This window comes from Leptopilina heterotoma, unplaced genomic scaffold (assembly GCF_015476425.1).
Source record: "Leptopilina heterotoma isolate Lh14 unplaced genomic scaffold, ASM1547642v1 Lhet_213, whole genome shotgun sequence".
In the NCBI taxonomy this organism is placed as follows: domain Eukaryota; kingdom Metazoa; phylum Arthropoda; class Insecta; order Hymenoptera; family Figitidae; genus Leptopilina; species Leptopilina heterotoma.
The window spans coordinates 443,318-466,329 of NW_025110931.1; the positions used below are offsets into that span (position 1 = coordinate 443,318).

General features: G+C 29.2%; 1 protein-coding gene across 1 annotated transcript; it reads left to right on the forward strand.

The window, feature by feature from the left end:
• Window positions 1-1,935: 1,935 nt before the first annotated feature.
• LOC122501750 lies at window positions 1,936-22,760 on the forward strand. The gene is made up of 5 exons (XM_043611463.1): window positions 1,936-2,375; window positions 4,533-4,757; window positions 6,277-6,701; window positions 10,749-10,774; window positions 22,527-22,760. The coding sequence occupies exons 1-5, from the start codon at window positions 2,188-2,190 to the stop codon at window positions 22,758-22,760; spliced, it is 1,098 nt and encodes a 365-aa protein (XP_043467398.1). The 5' UTR covers window positions 1,936-2,187.
• Window positions 22,761-23,012: the final 252 nt, after the last annotated feature.

A 23,012-nucleotide genomic window follows, 5' to 3' on the forward strand; every position in this document is an offset into this window, starting at 1 on the left:
TACGAAACTGGAAAAACCTTTAATGGCAGAGAAAAAAGTTTTTTGTTTTTAAAATTTTGGAATTTTCTTTTTTTTTGGCTCAGTTCATCGAATGTGAAAATTTTTTCAGAAAATATTTGTTTCTCCCTTCTCAAACCTTTAAAAAAATCTTTTTATAGTGGATACAAAACTGGAAAAACCTTTAATGATGGAGAAAAGAAGTTCCTGTCTTTAATAATTTTTAATTTTTGTAATAAATAAATTACTGGTATTAAAAATAGTAAAAAATTAATCTCTCAAAAGGACGGGTAAAAATGATTCCAGGACGCATTATTATTCTCCAAATATAATTTTTCTGAAATATCATTTTACCGAACTGCATTTTTGCGACTAGTAATTTTCGCGAAAAGTCATTTTTCGAAATTGTCATTTTTGCGAATCGCTATTTTTACGAATTATTAATTTTGCGAAAAGTCATTTTTTCGAAAATTACAATAGTAAATTAGTTTGCATATATACATTTACTATATAAATCTTTGCAAAAATGACTTTTCTAATTAAAAGTTTTTCAGCTATTTAAATTTTGCCGCAAAATTGACGTTGAATGCAGGTGACTGGGGAAAGACAAAAAAATGAAAATTAATTAATAAACTAAAATAAATTTATTTATTAACTATTAATTAAAGTAAAAAATTAATGCTTTTCCCCTTTTCCTGTAATTAATTTCTGTAGCAATTAAAAAGATACGTTTTGGAAAAAGAAATAGGAAAAGAATGCTATCAAAATTGAGGTTATATGTGTACTTTTAAAGAAAAAATTTAATTTTCAATAATTAATTGGGAAAAATAAAATAAACGTTAATTAACGGTAAATTATTATATATTTTACTTACCAGTTAAAACTTTTTTCAGAAGACCTTTCAATAATGTATAAAATTAATTCTTTTAACGTAATAACAATAATAATATAATGGTATTAGTATTATAGTTAATTATATATTATTATTATTATTATTATTATTATTATTAATATTATTGCTTCCTCATAAAGGAAGCCTTATAGTGATGTCGATTTCCGAATTTTTTAGAATCAATTATTTTTACAAATTTTCAAGTGTAGTATATATAATTCGTCGAGAGGAACAAATGTCCGGATGTATGTGTGTATGTATGTGTGTGTGTGTATGTCACCGATTCTTGTGGACAAATTTTCTCTTACACGTCTTGACGGATTTTGATAAAATTTTGTAGGTGTATTACGGTCATGAATACTAAAAATCAGACAGAAGGATTTTCAAAAATATCTAAAAAAAAATTTTTCAACAATTTTTTAATTTTTGAAAAAATTAATTTTTGGATTTTTTAAAATAACTTTTTTCTATATTAAAATTTTCATTAATTCTTGTCAAAATTGCATTCCTGACATAAAAACGAATCGATTCATGTATATAAAGTATATATTTTATCAATATTTATAGAATTAATAAATATTTTAGATTTTCATAAAAAAATTGAAATTTTGTATTTTTTGAAATTTTATCTTAATACTTTAAAACATTATTTTTTTGGATTTATTAAAAAGAAGATTTATTAATTATATTTAATAAACTATTATAATTATTTAACTTTTAAAATTATATATAATAATATATATTGAGGAAGCTTAATGGTCATGAAATGAACAACTTGTTATTATTATTATTGTTATTATTATTATTTTTATTATTATATTTTTAATTATTTATTACAATTGTAATTATTATATTTATAATTATTTATTACAATTATATTTATTACATTTATAATTATTTATTACAATTATAATAATCATTATTTTAATTATATACTATAATTATAATTATTATAATTATAATAATTTTATTTATAATTATTTATTATAATATTATAATTATAGTTTATATTTATTTTTAAAATCCTGTAATTTAATTTTATTCGTACTAATTAAATTTTGCAACCCGTGTAAAGCTCAAATAATTTCCCAGAGACATCTACAGGATTTATTCTATAACTTATTTGTTCAATTTCCCTTCTATTGAAATAGCTACTCTTGGCCTCAAAATGCTGATCGTCTTTTCTTTCTGTGAATTGCTTTTTCTGTGAATTGACAACTTAACGTTTGTTAAAAAACAATTGACTGTTGTTCCGTCTGCCATTTTACTTTTTTGCGGTTTGTTTGTGCTTCGTAAAAATGTTTTCACAGGGTAAAAATAAATGTAAAAGGAAGGCACCTTCGAAAAAATTCATACCCATTGCACATCAGGAGCGAGATGTACCTTTAGATCTATATAAATCTGAGGATAGGTGCTATCGTGACATTAAGAGGTATCATTTGGATAAGGAAGGAAAAGATCCAGGAACGAACGGGAAGCCCTTTCGGTTAGTATATATATTTCTAAAGATTTTTTTAACAATTTATTCCAATAATTACATTAAGAATCGCGTAGTATTTTCGCACGTATGAATTACTAAAAATTTTTAAAAATTAATTTCCGATCTTTTTTGAACGAATTCTGGCGAATTCTTTACGAATTATTCAACAATTTTTTTTTCTAAATTCCGCTAGGAATTCAGTACTTTTTCCGAACGTATTAATTGCTAAAAAAAATTTTATTACATGTTTTGACCTCTTTTCCAAACCTAATTCTATACAAAATTCGGACGAATTTCTAAAGATTTTGTCCACAATTTATTCTAAAAATTACATTAGGAATCGCGTAGTATTTTCGCACGTATTAGTTGCTAAAAATTTTTTAAATTAATTTCCTATCTTTTACCCGAATGAATTCTGTATAAAATTCGGGCGAATTTCTTACGAATTCCGCTAGGAATTCAATAGTTTTTCTAAACCTGATTTTTGCTAAAAAAATTTTAAAAATTAATTTCCGACCTTTTTTCAGAACGAATTCAGTGTAAATTTCGGGTGAATTTTTTTTGAAATTTTCAACAATTTTTTTTAAATTCAGCTAGGAATTCAGATGTTTTTCCAAACGTACTAATTGCTAAAAAAATTTTTATTATATTTTTTGACCTTTTTTCCAATCCTAATTCTGTACAAAATTCGGACGAATTTTTAAAGATGTTCTCAACAATTTATTCTAAAATTTACATTAGAAATCGCATAGTATTTTCGCACGTATTAATTGCTAAAACCTTTTTTAAATTAATATCCGATCTTTTGTCCGAATGAATTCTGTATAAAATTCGGGCGAATTTCTTACGAGTTCCGCTAGAAATTCAGTATTTTTCCAAACTTAATTTTTGCTACAAAAATTTTTAAAGTGTATTTCCGACCTTTTTTTTAAGGGACTATTCAAGTATTACGTAAACATTTAAGGGGGAGGGGGGTCTAGCTATTGCTTATTTCCATTAGAAAAATGGCGCTAATGCATATAAAAAATCTGACATGGGGGGGTCTAAAATCCTGAAAAATATGCTTACGTAATACTTGAATAGCCCCTAAACGAATTCAGTGTAAATTTCGGTCAAATATCGTTTGAATTTTTGAACAATTTTTTTTATTTCCGCTAGGAATTCAGTAGTTTTTCCGAACGTACTAATTGCTAAAAAAATTTTATTATATTTTTTTACCTTTCTTCCAAACCTAATTCTGTACAAAATTCGGACGAATTTTTAAAGATGTTCTCAACAATTTATTTTAAAAATTACATTAGGAATCGAGTAGTATTTTCGCACGTATTAATTGCTAACTATTTTTGGAAATTAAATTCCGATCTTTTCTCCGAATGAATTCTGTGTAATATTCGAGCGAAGTTCTTACGAATTTTTCAACAATTTTTTTAAAAATTCTTATAGAAATTCAGTAGTTTTTCCGAACGTAATAATTGCTAAAAAAAATTTTTATAACATTTTTTGACCTCTTTTTCAAACCTTATTCTATACTAATTCGGACGAGTTTCTGCAGATTTTTTCAACAATTTATTCTAAAAATTGCATTAGAAATCGCGTAGTTTTTCGCACGTATTAACTGTTAAACATTTTTTAAAATAAATATCCGATCTTTTTTCCGCATGAATTCTGTATAAGGGAGTGTGGGGCAAACCTTACCCCTCTTAAATAATTTCAAACATTTTTTTTGTTATTTAAAAAAATTATTTATTTAACTAAAATTCAATCCTGTATTATTATTTACATTATTACAAGCATTGTTCGCATGATTTTTTATGTTTGTTGTTATTGTAGATTATAAAAATGCAATATTATAGATAAAAAACGTAGGTGGCCGGTTTACCCCAGGGGGTGGGGCAAACCGGCCCGTTTGCAAATTTTTTTTAAGTTAACACAGCAACTAAAAAATGAAAGATAAAGTATAGGTGCCTCTGGAAAAAAGTTGCGCAATTAAATGATCTTTCACAGAAGCCATCGGAAAATAAAAACGGTTAATTCGTTTAGTCACAAGAGTCAAAAAACCGTAGGTATGGCCGGTTTGCCCTACTCTCCCCTAATAATAAGTAAATAAAAAAATTATAATTTTATAAATTTCTTATAATTATTATTATTATTATTATATTTTAGGTATGTACGATGTTCTGACAGCAGAAACGCTGTCGATTGTTCGGGCACTGGGAAGAGGTATGGTACGGGAAAGCCTGAAGATCCTTTTTACACTGTCTGTTCACGTCCTCACGTGAAAGACTGCAAAAACAAACTGGAAGAGGAGAAATTTCTGAAGAGGCTTCACCAAGGGTCACTAACCACGGTTAGTGACCATAGAACAGCTTACGATGCTGCAAAAAAAAGGTGATTTATATGTCTCTCTATATTATAAAAAATTTTGCCGCCGGATTCAGTGTTTTAAAGTCAAATGTCAAAAGTCAAAGATCAAAGATCATAGGTCATAGGTCAAGAGACGAACATAACCTTAAAATCAGGTCAAACATCATAGGTCAAGAGACGAACATAACCTCAAAATCAGCCCTGCTGGAAGAATGAACTAAAAAAGTACTAAAATTGTTCTGGTCTCTAGTACAATTTCAGTCCGTTTTTTAAATGTTTCGGTAGACATTTTTAAAGTCCTTTACCAATAGTTTCAAATTTAGGTTATGTCCACAAACCATCGTTAACAGTTTAGAAGTGAAAATAAAAAAAGGTTAACAAAATTTTCAACGAAATTCCTGTTAAATTTTAAACTTATATTGCAACCCCTGCTTTAACAATAGACCCGAAAGCCTATTGTTGTATGGGATTATAATTTTATGGCTTAAAAAGTTTACAGTTTAAATAATTCAATTTTCAAAACAAAAAAATTTGAATCTGTGATGTTTTATGATTACAAATATCTAAAATTCATTATAAAAAATGTTTAATTAAAAAAGTTATAAACTATCTCGCAAACTCTAATTGTTACGTAAAAACGGATATTATTTTTGAATTTAGATTAACATGAATATTTAGCATACATAATAATTACTTGTAAAGAATCTGAGTTCATGAAAAACAAATATAATGTTGAAATATAAATAAAATTTATATTTAACATTAACAAAGAAATATTCGTCCTTCAACTTAATGACGGTCAGGCCATAAACATCACCGATAGCGACCCTTTTGCAGGTAATTTTTCCCAGTACAATTTCAGTGCTGAAACGCAGCAAATTTTCACTAAAATAGCACAGAGCTCTCAGTACTAATTCCCCAGTACAATTTCAGTCCATTCTTCCGGCAGGGAGGTCCAAGATCATAGGTCAAGAGACGAACACAACCTTAAAATTAGGTCATAGGTCACAGGGCAAACATAATCTCAAATTTAGATCAAAATGATAGTTTAGAAAGCAAACATAACCTCAAAATTATGTCAAAATGATAGGTCAGAAAGCAAACATAACTTTAAAATTAGGTAGAAATGATAGGTTAGGGCAAACAAAACCTCAATCTTTTTTCTTAATTTTACATTTTTCTACTTGTGAACCAGTTTTGTAATTCCTCAAGAAAATTCATCAAGTTGTCCGGAAATTAGCTACAGTTCTTCCTGAAAACCTTAAAATAATATTTCAATTTACGGTTCTGCAGCATTTATAGTTTTTTTCCATATCCTAAATTATTAAATAAATTTTGTAACAATTCTTAAACAAAGATTTTCCGTGTATGAGGTATCTTGCTTGACAAGCTTCTCACAAGGTTACTGGAATATTATACAATAATTTTTATCACAAACATTTTTTCATTCTTCTAAGAATTTTATTGAATTTTTAAAAATAGATAAATTAATTATACCGCATTAAAAAAGAACGGTGTCTCACAAAGAAAAATATTTTTCCAGCGAACCATTAGGAGCAAGCAGTACAACATACTGTGAAAAGAAGAGTTCAATAAGTAGGTGGTCCAAAAGCGAGGCACCACCTATCCCAAACGACATATGTCTTCTTCCAGTCATATTAAATAGTGAAGTTTGGCAGAAGAGATTGGCTTACTATTTGGATGTAGATGCAGAAGAAGAGAATAAAAAAACCAGGGTGAAGCACTTGTGGAAGGTGGACGGTGCTACAGATACCGATGGACTCCCAGTCACCTTTTTGATTCCGAGCACAATTCCCGAAGAGTGCAAAATCGCCTCATACGGGTTTTGTGACTCAACATATCAAAGTGTTCCTTCCTTATATGGAGCAGCACAACTGTTTGTTTTCGGAGTAGAGTCTTACGGACAGGTATACATGTTTGTATGTTTGAATCTTTGTATGTATGATTGTATGTATGTGTATATGTTTGTATTTTTGTATCTTTGAATGTTTTATGTGTTACGTATGTTTGTATGCGTATATATTTGTATGTATGTATATGTATGTTTGTATATTTATTTGTATGTTTGAATGTTTGTATATAACTATGCGTGTATGTTTCTTTGTATGTTCGTTTGCTTGTAAAAAATTATTCATGTATGTTCGACTTTTTGAATGTTTGTATGTATGTATGCACACATACATATTAACACTGAGAGAACGATTTATCTGATTTAAACATATTTTGTTTAAATCAAACTTAAAATATCTTTGCTATACAGTCAAACATATTTAACTTTTATTAACAAATATTTTTTGGTTCATTTAAAAAAATAATATATTTCATTTAAACATAAGTTATAGTTGATTTTAAATTATTTATAATCAATTTTCAAGTTTGATGCAAACGTAAAACTTTTAAACATAATTTTTGTTTAAATAATAACAGAAAATATGTTTAAATTAAACATAATTATTCAAACAAATAATATCTTTGAATCAAAGCAGTAGATATTTTCTGTATATTGCGGGATTAAGCTTACAAACTTATTTCAATTAAACAAAATCACTTAAAATTATTTCTCTATTTGAATTAAGTATAATGTTTCCTCTGTATGTATGTATGTATGTATGTACCTGAAAATCCGTCATATCCACCAACATCACCGTCATCAGAACTCTCCTTCACCGCCATGTCATCTCAGTCAGACTTATATTTTACGCCTCCCTCATCCCCGCTCATACAATCTGTAAATGTTTCTTGAACGAAAGAATAAATTATATGGTCTAAAATTTCGTATTTTAATATTTTTTAAAAATTAATGGTATTTTATTTAGTAGTCAATTAATGTTAACTCTTTTAACTAAAAGACTTCTTTGCTCCATTCTCAAACTTCTTGAAAAATCTTTTTATACTTGATTCAAAACTAGTAAAACTTTAGTTAATCGAGAAAAAAATTTACTGTTTTTAAAATTTTGAATTTCATATTTTTTTTGGCTACCTTCATCAAATGTGACAATTTTTTAGAAAATCTTCGGATTTCTTTGCTTCCTTTTCAAACCTTTAAAAAAATCTTTTATACTGCATACAAAACTGGAAAAACCTTTTATGATGTAGAAAAAAAATTTCCTGTTTTTAAAATTTTGGAATTTTCTTTTTTTTTTGGCTAAGATCATCGAATGTGAAAATTTTTTTAGAAAATCTTTAGATATATTTGCTCCCTTCTCAAAGCTTTAAAAAAATCTGTTTATACTGGATACGAAACAGAAAAAACCTTTAATGGTAGAGACAAAAAATTTCCTGTTTTTAAAATTTTGGAATTTTATTTTTCTTGGCTAAGATCAACGAATGTGAAAATTTTTTCAGAAAATCTTTGGATATCTTTGCTCCCTTCTCAAAGCTTTAAAAAAATCTGTTTATACTGGATACGAAACAGGAAAAACCTTTAATGGTAGAGAAAAGAAATTTCCTGTTTATAAAATTTTGGAATTTTCTTTTTTTGGCTCAGTTCATCAAATGTGAAATTTTTTTTTGAAAATCTTCGGATTTCTTTACTCTCTTCTTAAACCTTTAAAAAAATCTTTTATACTGCATACAAAACTGAAAAAACATTTTATGATGTAGAAAAAAATTTCCTGTTTTAAAAATTTTTGAATTTTCTTTTTCTTTTGGCTAAATTCATCGAATGTGAAATTTTTTTTAGAAAATCTTCGAATTTCTTTGCTCCCTTTTCAAACCTTTTAAAAAATCTCTTTATAGTGGATACGAAACTGGAAAAACCTTTAATGATGGAGAAAAAAATTTCCTGTTTTTAAAATTTTCTTTTTTTTGGCTAAGATCATCGAATGTGAAAATTTTTTTAGAAAATCTTTAGATATATTTGCTCCCTTCTCAAAGCTTTAAAAAAATCTGTTTATACTGGATACGAAACAGAAAAAACCTTTAATGGTAGAGACAAAAAATTTCCTGTTTATAAAATTTTGGAATTTTCTTTTTTTAGCTCAGTTCATCGAATGTTGATATTTTTTTTTAAAATCTTCGGATTTCTTTGCTCCCTTCTTAAACCTTAAAAAAAATCTTTTTATAGTGGATACGAAACTGGAAAAACCTTTTGATGTAGAAAAAAAATTCCTGTTTTTCAAATTTTGAAATTTTTTTTTTTGGCTAAGATCATCGAATGTGAAAATTTTTTCAGAACATCTTTGGATATCTTTGCTCCCTTCTCAAAGCTTTAAAAAAATATGTTTATATTGAATACGAAACAGGAAAAACCTTTGATGGTAGAGAAAAAAAATTTCCTGTTTATAAAATTTTTGTATTTTCATTTTTTTTGGCTAAGTTCATCGAATGTGAAAATTTTTTCAGAAAATCTTTGGATTTCATTGCTCCCTTCTTAAACCTTTTGAAAAATATTTTTATACTGGATACAAAACTGGAAAAACCTTTAATGATGGAGAAAAAAATTTCCTGTTTTTAAAATTTTGAATTTCATATTTTTTTTGGATAAGTTCATCAAATGTGAAAATTTTTTCAGAAAATCTTTGGATATCTTTGCTCCCTTCTCAAAGCTTTAAAAAAATCTGTTTATACTGGATACGAAACAGGAAAAACCTTTAATGGTAGAGAAAAGAAATTTCCTGTTTATAAAATTTTGGAATTTTCTTTTTTTGGCTCAGTTCATCAAATGTGGAAATTTTTTTTGAAAATCTTCGGATTTCTTTACTCTCTTCTTAAACCTTTAAAAAAATCTTTTATACTGCATACGAAACTGGAAAAACATTTTATGATGTAGAAAAAAATTTCCTGTTTTTAAAACTTTGAATTTTCTTTTTCTTTTGGCTAAATTCATCGAATGTGAAATTTTTTTTAGAAAATCTTCGAATTTCTTTGCTCCCTTTTCAAACCTTTTAAAAAATCTCTTTATAGTAGATACGAAAGTGGAAAAACCTTTTATAATGTAAAAAAAAATTTCCTGTTTTTAAAATTTTAGAATTTTCTTTTTTTGTCTCAGTTCATCGAATGTAAAAATTTTTTCAGAAAATCTTTGGATTTCATTGCTTTTTTCTCAAACCTTTAAAAAAATATTTTTATAGTGGATACGAAACTGGAAAAACCTTTAATGATGGAGAAAAAAATTTCCTGTTTTTAAAATTTTGGAATTTTCTTTTTTTTGGCTAAGATCATCGAATGTGAAAATTTTTTTAGAAAATCTTTAGATATATTTGCTCCCTTCTCAAAGCTTTAAAAAAATCTGTTTATACTGGATACGAAACAGAAAAAACCTTTAATGGTAGAGACAAAAAATTTCCTGTTTATAAAATTTTGGAATTTTCTTTTTTTAGCTCAGTTCATCGAATGTTGAAATTTTTTTTTAAAATCTTCGGATTTCTTTGCTTCCTTCTCAAACCTTAAAAAAAATCTTTTTATAGTGGATACGAAACTGGAAAAACCTTTTGATGTAGAAAAAAAATTCCTGTTTTTGAAATTTTGAAATTTTTTTTTTTGGCTAAGATCATCGAATGTGAAAATTTTTTCAGAACATCTTTGGATATCTTTGCTCCCTTCTCAAAGCTTTAAAAAAATATGTTTATATTGAATACGAAACAGGAAAACCCTTTGATGGTAGAGAAAAAAAATTTCCTGTTTATAAAATTTTTGTATTTTCATTTTTTTTGGCTAAGTTCATCGAATGTGAAAATTTTTTCAGAAAATCTTTGGATTTCATTGCTCCCTTCTTAAACCTTTTAAAAAATCTTTTTATACTGGATACAAAACTGGAAAAACCTTTAATCATGATTTTAATTATTATTTAATGATGATATAAACCTTTAATTCACCAATATATTTGAACAAGTTGAACAAGAGGGATCAAGCATGCGAACACATGTTTTTTCTTTCCTCTTCTTTTTCCGTTTGTAAATTTTTTTTTTTTATTATTAACAACATGTTTTGTTTTTATTTTAAATTTGTCCTTGTTGACAAATTAAGATGTGTTTTTTTGAATTATATTTTTAGTAAATTTTCAGGAAGAAACCTTCATGGTAAGTTATAGGTTATGTTATAGGTTATGTTCTTCTAGATATTTTTTAATATATTTCTTTCATTAATAATTGTATGTAATTTCAGTTTAAAATTATCTGAGGATGCCTGTCGTCGACGGGCGAAAGCTAATAAATAATTATAAAATTATATGAATGGATTTTTTCAAAAAAACAAAATAAGATCTCACTAAAATTACAAATCCAAACAAAATAACATCGTAATATATATTATTGACTATTATCAACTTCCAATATTTATGCAAAGAATATTTTTTGCTTTGGAAATTATGAAAATTGATTTCACATTTTATTTATGAGGACTTTATAATATTTGGAGGACTTAGCGATTTTTGGAGGTTATACCAAAAAAAGTTTTGGCCTGACTTGGAATTTATCTTTACTTTCAACGTGGACTTCTCTAATTTCCCATTACTATCTATACTCCACATAATGGACGGTTGTCATCGTGATGGATTTTTTGGAAATATCAGAACGCGTTTTGGCATAACACCTGTCATTCTGATGAAAAGATGGATTAAAAAGCAGAAACGTCTGAGGAGACTAAGAAATAAAAATCGGTTCTTACTACGTTGTAAGTCAAGTGGGTTTCTTCCTTCTCATTTAATTAATTTAAATACTAATTTTTCTTTTAACAATTTTTTGATAAAAAAGCAATTTAATGAAGTAACTTTTAACTATAAAATTAGTGCTCTTAATTTTGAAATTAATGATACAAATATTTCTATATCAAATTTGCAATCCTTCTTGGTTAATTTAAAGAGTGAAATATCTTTGTTGATTAGTGACCAACAAATGTGTCATTATTTTTTTACCTGCCAAGAAAATGTTTTGGATAGTTATGAAAAGAAGCTTATTGACAAGGGTATTTCGAAATTTGATTGGTTAAATAAGAAATATTACAATTTTCATTTTAATAAAAAACCAAATCCGAAATGGATTAGAAACTTATCAAGTGTGACCATTTCACAAGATGTTTCATACTTTTTAAGTCTGGGGGATAAATTTTATATTAATCCGTCGGATAAATCTGCTGTCGTTGAGGACGCTCTGACCATGACTGAGGAGAGAATTAATCTCATCCCGGATAATAAAAGTGATGTTTTCAGAAGCAAGTTAACAGGTGCTTTACAAAATTATTTAAACAATAATCATAATATTTTTAACAATTCTATATATAATACTATTGGTAATAAAACTAGACAATTTCTTAAAGAAAATAAAAACATAGTAGTTTGTAAAGCCGACAAAGGTAATGTCACTGTTGTTTTGGATAAGGATGAATATGTAGATAAATGTTTAACCCTCTTAAATGATGGTAATATTTATAAACAAGTAAACAAAGATCCTACTTAAATTATACAAAGACGAATGAATGCCAAAGTTGATTTGCTTCTCAAGAATTCCTATATAAATTGTCCAATGAAGAAGCATCTTAAATCTTATAATTCGGTAGCTCCTAAATTTTACGGTCTGCCAAAAATTCATAAATCACAGGTTCCAATGAGACCAGTCACTTCTTTTTGTGGATCACCAACTTACAATTTGTCACAATTCATTAGAACGCCCATTAAGAAAATTATTAGAAATTCAGAGTTTCATGTAAAAAATAGTTTTGAGTTTATAAATAAAATTAAAGATTTTCATATTCCTAACGACTTCATTTTGGTCTCACTTGATGTTAAATCACTTTTTACAAACGTTCCTAAAGAATTAGTTTTGAAATGCACAAAATTAAAATGGAGAGAAATCAGGCAGCACACAGATATTCCCGACAATATATTTTTAGACATTTTAGAATTTTGTATTGATAGTGCGTATTGTTCATTCAATGGTAAATTTTATAAACAGATTTTTGGTACTCCGATGGGTTCTCCATTATCTGGCACCATAGCTGACTTAGTGATGGAGAAACTTGAATCGGATGTTCTTAAGAAATTGGATTTTGAATGTATTTTTTATTTTAGGTATGTGGATGATGTTATTACATGTATCCACAAGGATATCGTTAATTGTCTTCTTGATGCCTTCAATGGCTATAATAATAATATACAGTTTACCATTGAAATTGAAAATAATGGTCGCATTAGTTTTTTGGACACCCTTCTAATAAGAGAGAGTAACTCTATCATGACTGATTGGTATCACAAAGATACTTTTTCTGGTAGATATTTAAACTACAATTCTAATGTTTCTGTTAAAGATAAAATTTCCATTGTTTATGGCTTGGTGGACAGAGCCATTAAACTATCTGATAAAAAAAAATTTTTAATGATAATTTGAAATTTGTTCACGATATCCTAATTGAAAATAATTACCCTGTAACCTTTTTAAATAAATATAATTATTTACGTTACCAATTTTTATTAAATAACAATGCTAATAATAATAATATCAAAGAACCTTTTTCTTCCTCTAATGTAGTCGTTTTGCCTTACGTAAATGAGCTGCAATATTTTTTTAAAAGTTTATTTAATAAGTACAATGTTGGTGTCGTTTTCTCTTATGATAAGGATCCGTTTAAAATTTTTTCAAAAAATAAAGACCCTACTTCTTTTGATTTAAAATCGCATTTGGTTTATTGTGTACCTTGCCAATGTGGAGCTTGCTACATTGGTGAGACTGGTAGATATATTAAAGACAGACTAAGTGAACATAAGAGGGATTGTAGAAATGATAGTAGAAAAACAGCTTTGGTCACTCATGCACATGAGAATGACCATCTATTTAATTTCGAAGCAACAAACATCATATGTAACGAACGAAATTACAGACGAAGGAAATTTAGAGAGATGTTTCACATTCTCAAGTCCGAAAACTCTGTTAATAAACAGACTGATTTAAATAATTTGAATCAGTTTTATCATTCGTTAATTCTCAGTACTAATTAACTAATATATTTATTTTGTATTAAAAATTTTCTTAGATTACTGCTTATTTGAAATTTGAATTTACCTACTGTATGGGTTTCTTCCTTACCATATATAGAGGTACTTTTCAGTTTCACTTACTATCACTGTAATTCACCAATATATTTGAACAAGTTGAACAAGAGGGATCAAGCATGCGAACACATGTTTTTTCTTTCCTCTTCTTTTTCCGTTTGTAAATTTTTTTTTTTATTATTAACAACATGTTTTATTTTAAATTTGTCCTTGTTGACAAATTAAGATGTGTTTTTTTGAATTATATTTTTAGTAAATTTCCGGGAAGAAACCTTCTTGGTAAGTTATAGGTTATGTTATAGGTTATGTTCTTCTAGATATTTTTTAATATATTTATATTATATTAATATTATATTTATATTAAATGTAGAAATTTTTTTTGAAAATCTTCGGATTTCTTTACTCTCTTCTTAAACCTTTAAAAAAATTTTTTATACTGCATACGAAACAGGAAAAACATTTTATGATGTAGAAAAAAATTTCCTGTTTTTAAAATTTTTGAATTTTCTTTTTCTTTTGGCTAAATTCATCGAATGTGAATTTTTTTTTAGAAAATCATCGAATTTCTTTGCTCCCTTTTCAAACCTTTTAAAAAATCTCTTTATAGTGGATACGAAACTAGAAAAACCTTTTATAATGTAAAAAAAAATTTCCTGTTTTTAAAATTTTAGAATTTTCTTTTTTTTGTCTCAGTTCATCGAATGTGAAAATTTTTTCAGAAAATCTTTGGATTTCATTGCTTTTTTCTCAAACCTTTAAAAAAATATTTTTATAGTGGATACGAAACTGGAAAAACCTTTAATGATGGAGAAAAAAATTTCCTGTTTTTAAAATTTTGGAATTTTCTTTTTTTTGGCTAAGATCATCGAATGTGAAAATTTTTTTAGAAAATCTTTAGATATATTTGCTCCCTTCTCAAATCTTTAAAAAAATCTGTTTATACTGGATACGAAACAGAAAAAACCTTTAATGGTAGAGACAAAAAATTTCCTGTTTATAAAATTTTGGAATTTTCTTTTTTTAGCTCAGTTCATCGAATGTTGAAATTTTTTTTTATAATCTTCGGATTTCTTTGCTCCCTTCTCAAACCTTAAAAAAAATCTTTTTATAGTGGATACGAAACTGGAAAAACCTCTTGATGTAGAAAAAAAATTCCTGTTTTTCAAATTTTGAAATTTTTTTTTTTGGCTAAGATCATCGAATGTGAAAATTTTTTCAGAACATCTTTGGATATCTTTGCTCCCTTCTCAAAGCTTTAAAAAATATGTTTATATTGAATACGAAACAGGAAAAACCTTTGATGGTAGAGAAAAAAAATTTCCTGTTTATAAAATTTTTGTATTTTCATTTTTTTTGGCTAAGTTCATCGAATGTGAAAATTTTTTCAGAAAATCTTTGGATTTCATTGCTCCCTTCTTAAACCTTTTGAAAAAACTTTTTATACTGGATACAAAACTGGAAAAACCTTTAATGATGGAGAAAAAAATTTCCTGTTTTTAAAATTTTAAATTTCATATTTTTTTTGGATAAGTTCATCAAATGTGGAAATTTTTTAAAAAATCTTCGGATTTCTTTACTCTCTTCTTAAACCTTTAAAAAAATTTTTTATACTGCATACCAAACTGGAAAAACATTTTATGATGTAGAAAAAAATTTCCTGTTTTTAAAATTTTTGAATTTTCTTTTTCTTTTGGCTAAATTCATCGAATGTGAAATTTTTTTTAGAAAATCTTCGAATTTCTTTGCTCCCTTTTCAAACCTTTTAAAAAATATCTTTATAGTGGATACGAAACTGGAAAAACCTTTTATAATGTAAAAAAAAATTTTCTGTTTTTAAAATTTTAGAAGTTTCTTTTTTTTGTCTCAGTTCATCGAATGTGAAATTTTTTTCAGAAAATCTTTGGATTTCATTGCTTTTTTCTCAAACCTTTAAAAAAATATTTTTATAGTGGATACGAAACTGGAAAAACCTTTAATGATGGAGAAAAAAATTTCCTGTTTTTAAAATTTTGGAATTTTCTTTTTTTTGGCTAAGATCATCGAATGTGAAAATTTTTTTAGAAAATCTTTAGATATATTTGCTCCCTTCTCAAAGCTTTAAAAAAATCTGTTTATACTGGATACGAAACAGAAAAAACCTTTAATGGTAGAGACAAAAAATTTCCTGTTTATAAAATTTTGGAATTTTCTTTTTTTAGCTCAGTTCATCGAATGTTGAAATTTTTTTTTAAAATCTTCGGATTTCTTTGCTCCCTTCTCAAACCTTAAAAAAAATCTTTTTATAGTGGATACGAAACTGGAAAAACCTTTTGATGTAGAAAAAAAATTCCTGTTTTTCAAATTTTGAAAATTTTTTTTTTGGCTAAGATCATCGAATGTGAAAATTTTTTCAGAACATCTTTGGATATCTTTGCTCCCTTCTCAAAGCTTTAAAAAAATATGTTTATATTGAATACGAAACAGGAAAAACCTTTGATGGTAGAGAAAAAAAATTTCCTGTTTATAAAATTTTTGTATTTTCATTTTTTTTGGCTAAGTTCATCGAATGTGAAAATTTTTTCAGAAAATCTTTGGATTTCATTGCTCCCTTCTTAAGCCTTTTGAAAAAACTTTTTATACTGGATACAAAACTGGAAAAACCTTTAATGATGAAGAAAAAAATTTCCTGTTTTTAAAATTTTAAATTTCATATTTTTTTTGGATAAGTTCATCAAATGTTAAAATTTTTTCAGAAAATCTTTGGATATCTTTGCTCCCTTCTCAAAGCTTTAAAAAAATCTGTTTATACTGGATACGAAACAGGAAAAACCTTTAATGGTAGAGAAAAGAAATTTCCTGTTTATAAAATTTTGGAATTTTCTTTTTTTGGCTCAGTTCATCAAATGTGAAATTTTTTTTAAAAAATCTTCGGATTTCTTTGCTCTCTTCTTAAACCTTTAAAAAAATCTTTTAATACTGGATACGAAACTGGAAAAACCTTTAATGATAGAGAAAAAAGTTTTTTGTTTTTAAAATTTTGGAATTTTCTTTTTTTTTGGCTCAGTTCATCGAATGTGAAAATTTTTTCAGAAAATATTTGTTTCTCCCTTCTCAAACCTTTAAAAAAATCTTTTTATAGTGGATACAAAACTGGAAAAACCTTTAATGATGGAGAAAAGAAGTTCCTGTCTTTAATAATTTTTAATTTTTGTAATAAATAAATTACTGGTATTAAAAATAGTAAAAAATTAATCTCTCAAAAGGACGGGTAGAAATGATTCCGGGACGCATTATTATTCTCCAAATATGATTTTTCTGAAATATCATTTTACCGAACTGCATTTTTGCGACTAGTAATTTTCGCGAAAAGTAATTTTTCGAAATTTTCATTTTTGCGAATCGCTATTTTTACGAATTATTAATTTTGCGAAAAGTCATTTTTTCGAAAATTACAATAGTAAACTAGTTTGCATATATACATTCACTATATAAATCTTTGCAAAAATGACTTTTCTAATTAAAAGTTTTTCAGCTATTTAAATTTTGCCAAAAATTGACGTTGAATGCAGGTGACTGGGGAAAGACAAAAAAATGAAAATTAATGAATAAATTAAAATAAATTTATTTATTAACTATTAATTAAAGTAAAAAATTAATGCTTTTCCCCTTTTCCTGTAATTAATTTCTGTAGCAATTAAAAAGATACGCTTTGGAAAAAGAAATAGGAAAAGAATGCTATCAAAATTGTGGTTATATGTGTACTTTTAAAGAAAAAATTTAATTTTCAATAATTAATTGGGAAAAATAAAATAAACGTTAATTAACGGTAAATTATTATATATTTTACTTACCTTAAGACTTTTTTCAGAAGACCTTTCAATATTGTATAAAATTAATTCTTTTAACGTAATAACAATAATAATATAATTGTATAATATAAAGGAAATATTAAAAACAAGATAAATAAATGTTATAATGAATTTAATAAACTGGCGACATACTACCAGCCCGACCCACTAAAACCCGTAACCCTTTTTTTGAAGCCCTTTACCCTCCCTCGGAACTGTCGTAAGACTTTAGCCTTCAAGGGTGGCGCTCCAACTCTATCGCTGCTACGACTTTGTTATTTGTCTGCGGTTCTCCTGCGTCAATAGTTAAAAAAGCGATAAAAACTATTTCAAAGTCCAAGCGAAATTCACAACACAAGAATAATAAAAAAACAAATTTTTAAAAAGTATAAAAAGTCAAAAGATAAAATTGCAAACGGATATAAAAAAGAAAAGAAAAAAAAAGTAAACACGTATATAATTTTGAGAAGATAAAACTGTACAAAAATGAATAAAAAACACAAAACAAATTTAAAAATGTATAAGGACAAATAAATCACAAAATAAATTAATAAAAGAACAAACAAACAAATTAAAAGCTGTTTAAATTACGCTTTTTGGCGGCCGTCAAGATCCTTCATCGACATAACCGAGATTATGAAGTTTTTGACTTGCCGCCAATTCTCTTCTGACTGGGTCATCAGCGATACCATGTTCTCCGGTGTAACTTGACTGTTTACACCTTCGAACATGGCCCGCCTCTCCAAGTCCCACTTTCTGCATGAGAAGAGGGTGTGCTCCGCGTTGTCCTCAGGGAACTGGCAATATGCACACACCTCGTCCTCGCGTAATTTAAAGCGACACAGGTACAAGTTAAAACACCCGTGACCTGTGAGCGCCTGAGTCAAATAATAAGAAACCTGACCGTGTTTCCTATTTATCCAGGTGGCGAGTGCCGGGATAAGGCGATAAGTCCATCGACCTTTTTCCTCACCATCCCATCTCTCTTGCCATCTTTCTATGAGCCTGTGCCTCGCTACTTTGCGGATCAGGCCCTTGCTTGGTCTCAATTCCGCATCCAAGGAACTGCTTTCTTTAGAAAAGAGAAACATTTCTTCCCTTTCCCTCGCCAAAAGATCTGCTGGCGGGACACTTGCAAGGACCTGCACAGCACTCGTAGATACCGTCTTATATGCAGAGATGATACGCGTTGTTATTGATCTCTGCGCGGACAGTACCTTTTCACAGATGGTGACACATCTTTTACTCCTCAGGGATGGGGCCCACGCTGGTGCTGCATAGAGCATTTTAGCGTGGGCGACACTCGCCACCAGTCTTCTTTTTTGTTCACGGGGTCCGCCAACATTTGGCATTAGCCGTGAAAGATTAGCCGCACACTCGATCGCCTTATTTGACGCCGTAGCCATGTGGTGGTGGAAGTTTAACCTTTCATCTAACTCCACACCAAGATATTTAATTTGCTTACTCCACTTGACCTCGAATCCGTCTATCACGATTCGTGGGAGCTCATAACCACGTCTGTCTGTGACCAGCAGTGCCTCGGTCTTTTCCAGGGCCATTTCAAGACCTCTGGTATCCAGCCAGCTTTTTGCTAGTCGCAGACATTCGTTCACCAATATCCCAAGAGCCTTCTCGCTTTCGGCAGTGCACACGAACAACGCGTCGTCCGCAAAGCCGATGATCACCGCACCTTCAGGCAGATCCATCCTCAGGAAGTCATCGTAAGATACATTCCATACAAATGGACCCACCCTCGAGCCTTGAGGAGTCCCACGCTGCATCTCTTCCCTGAGAGTGCAGGTGTCTCCCTCATATATAACCCACCTGTCGCTAAGATAATTATCCATTATCCGCAACAAGTAGGGCGGGATTTTTTTCTTTTTCATCGACTAGATGAGATCTTTCCATCTTGCGGAATTAAACGCGTTGCGTATGTCAATTGCTACCAACGCGCAGAAGCTCTTCTTTTTTCCAGGTCCTAATTTGTTTTTTCATGCTTTGCAGAACCATATCTTCTAGAAGTTTACTTATCGTATCTAGCAGGCATATAGGCCTGTATGATGAGACTTTATCTAGAGGTTTTTAACCTTTCCTCAGGAGGACTAACCTCTGTCGCTTCCAAGCGCGGAAGAACTCTCCTCTCTCAAGGCAAAGATTGAAGCAAAATCTGGGGTGAAGTGTCGATTACCAACTTTAGGATCTCGTTACTTACCCCATCGATTCCAGGCGCCTTGCCTGTTTTCAATCTTTTGCCTGCTCTTTGCAGTTCACTAAGTGTGAAGAATTCTTCCTCTTCGACTTTGCAAGAACTCCAGTCCCTTCTAAGGTATGGTTCTGCAGGATAAAACAAAGAACTTATTATTTTTCTGACCCAATCGGGATTGTCCAGGCTGGGGGTCTTTTGCCTCGTGACTAATTTCTTAGTCACGATTTTAAAAGCCAGACCCCATGGGTCCTTATCGACTTCCTCGATTAGGTCCTTCCAGCTACGGCGTCGCGACTTGCGGATCTCTTTTTTGAGGTTATTTTTTGCCTCCTTGAAAGCCTCTTTCAGCAAAGGATCTCCCTTAGATCGGGTGTATGTCCTTCTTGCTTTGAGGCATTCCTTTCTCAAGGAGGCCAGCTTCTCAGACCACCAGTGCAAGGATTTTTTCCTTGGAAAGGCCCATTTGCGACGTGGCATCGACGCATTGCAAGCGGTGACGATTATATTTCGCACCGCTCGCACCTCTCCATTTAGACTTTTCGGCCTCCTCACCCAACCAGAATCCTCAATTAAGATAGATTCTTCTAGGGACCGGCTGAACTTTTCCTTGTCGAGTTTCTTAATGTTCCACGAGAAGATTTTGCGACTAGGAGCTTCCTGTCTTTTTCCTCCTCGTGTGTCTTCCAATGAGACTGAGAACTCAATGTACTGGTGGTCACTTGCTGTATATTCCTCAGAGACCCGCCAGTCGCTTATGCGGCTAAATATATTACGTATATTAGCCACTTCTATCCACACAAACCCGCTGCTTGTCTCCAAGAACTTGTCAAACCGCAATTTTGGGTTGCACAGCTTGATGGCGACTCTCTTCGCCTTATCCTGATACCAAGGTGCGAGGTCGCTTCCCTTATACTGCTCACTGCAGAACAGGATATCGACCTCATTTTCCCTAGCTGTTTGCATCAGGAGCACCTGTGCATCCTTACTTGTATGCAGGTTGACTCGAAGGAGTTTTAGGGATTTGCCCTTTTAAGTTTATCCAGTTTCTCCTTGTAAACCGGGCAGGAAATTCTTCCAGGGATATGGTTGACTACCGTTTTTCCCAAATCTGTACACGTAATGCACTTTGGCTTGTCGCTAGTACAACTCTTGGCGAAATGTCCCGCTTCGCCGCATCTCCGACAGTTTTTTGTTCTGTCGGGGCCCTTGCAAATTATTATTATTATTATTATTATTATTGTTATTATTATTATTGTTATTATTATTATTTTTATTATTATATTTTTAATTATTTATTACAATTGTAATTATTATATTTATAATTATTTATTACAATTATATTTATTACATTTATAATTATTTATTACAATTATAATAATCATTATTTTAATTATATACTATAATTATAATTATTATAATTATAATAATTTTATTTATAATTATTTATTATAATATTATAATTGTAGTTTATATTTATTTTTTAAATCCTGTAATTTAATTTTATTCGTACTAATTAAATTTTGCAACCCGTGTAAAGCTCAAATAATTTCTCAGAGACATCTACAGGATTTATTCTATAACTTATTTGTACAATTTCCCTTCTATTGAAATCGAAATCGACGACTTGTAAGTGAATAAATATTGTTTTTATTAAAATACTGTGTCTCCCATTTACTCTCCTTCCTCCCCTTTTCCCTTAATTATAATTGGAGATCTGGGCCTCCAGTTATAAATTGGCGCCCAACGAAAAAATCCACCTTCCATATTTCCTTTCTGTAAAGAAAATTTTTAGAATAATTCTTTTCATCATCTTCGTTTGTTGAAAATTGCCAAAGAAAATTCCCAGAAAATTCATTTTTTTCATCATTTTTTAATTGTTGAAAATTCCACCTGTCACCTCATTGTCGCCTAACCTAAAAACCGAACCTTTTCTCTCTTCCTTTTTCCCATATTTAATGAAAAATATTTCATTTGTGCTTGAAAATTATTGATTTTATTTTGTGCTATTTGTATATAACTTCTGACAATTGTGAAAAATTTTTATGTGACGAACGAACGACAATGACGAAAATTATTGTGTAAAATCAGTGCGCGAAAGCACCGGTAAAAAATAAATCGTGGAAAATTCATATAAATCGGGACTAAATTTATGAAAATTAGCGAAAATTAGTGAAAATAGCGAAAAATAAAATCGGAAATTACGTAAAAAAGTGAATTTATCGATTATTTTAAGAGAAAATTTTGTCGTTGATAGAAGACGGTTTGTTTTGTTTTCGTATTCGAGGTCGTGTGTAACACAGAACAAAATAGTAAACGGAAAAGTAAACACGACAAATTTCGCGATTAAATCGAAAAATAATTTCGTCAAGTTAGAAATAAAAATTAGTATACAGGGTGACAAATGAAATTGAATCAAGAAAGTAGAGAAAATAAAATCTTCGAAAATCAAGACTTATACTGGGTGTGTAAGAAGTATCGATTTATTTTCTTTTAGTATCTTTATTGAAGGAAAGTGTCATTGATTTTTTTAAGTGCAAATCGATAAATAAAGTAAATTTCGGAAAAATTTGAAAATTAGTTTGAACATTTGTGATAAAATTAAGAAACAATTGAAATTTTTTCTCACGTAGAAATTCATGATGATGAATAGAAAATAGCGGAAAAATTTTTCTTTTGTATTGGAATTAGTGGAATAAAATTAAATAACGATTTAATTTTAATTCTAATTTTTCAATAAATAATTACAAATGGCGTAGAAACGCGTATTACGATCGACAACTAGAAAAATGCGAGAGAACAGAGAAACGGAAAATAGTTCGGGAAATGAAACAGATTTTGAGGAAACAGACACAGCGAGCGAGACTGCCCCTCTCACACACAGACAAAATTCCCTCCCGCAAGACAATAAATCAAATGATTTAGAAGCCACGATAGAGACACACGAGGCAATGATTCGTGCTCTCGTTGAACTCGTGCCTCCCGAAAAATAGAAATTTTTTAATTTCAATAAATGTATGCCCCTCCCAAGCGGAACCAGAGAACGAGCAGCAACAAGGAACGTATCCTTGCCAGGATTAAAGGCAAGAGATACGAAGGACGCGAGTGTGCAGTTGATGCATTTGGAGAACAGTAACCAAGGGTTACTAAATGCAGGCCCAACAGCTGTACCAATATGAGGAAATATTGCGAACTAAAAGGGAAAAACTGCGCGAAAAGGAAAAATTTTTAGAACTCGAACACAG

What these genes read in the sequence shown, in the direction of transcription:
- LOC122501750 (XM_043611463.1), top strand. Translation starts at nt 2,188, where the DNA reads ATGTTTTCACAGGGTAAAAATAAATGTAAAAGGAAGGCACCTTCGAAA. An exon ending in ACGAACGGGAAGCCCTTTCG is followed by an intron (nt 2,376 to 4,532) that starts GTTAGTATATAT and finishes ATTATATTTTAG; the next exon opens with GTATGTACGATGTTCTGACA. An exon ending in GAATCTTTGTATGTATGATT is followed by an intron (nt 6,702 to 10,748) that starts GTATGTATGTGT and finishes TTATATTTTTAG; the next exon opens with TAAATTTTCAGGAAGAAACC.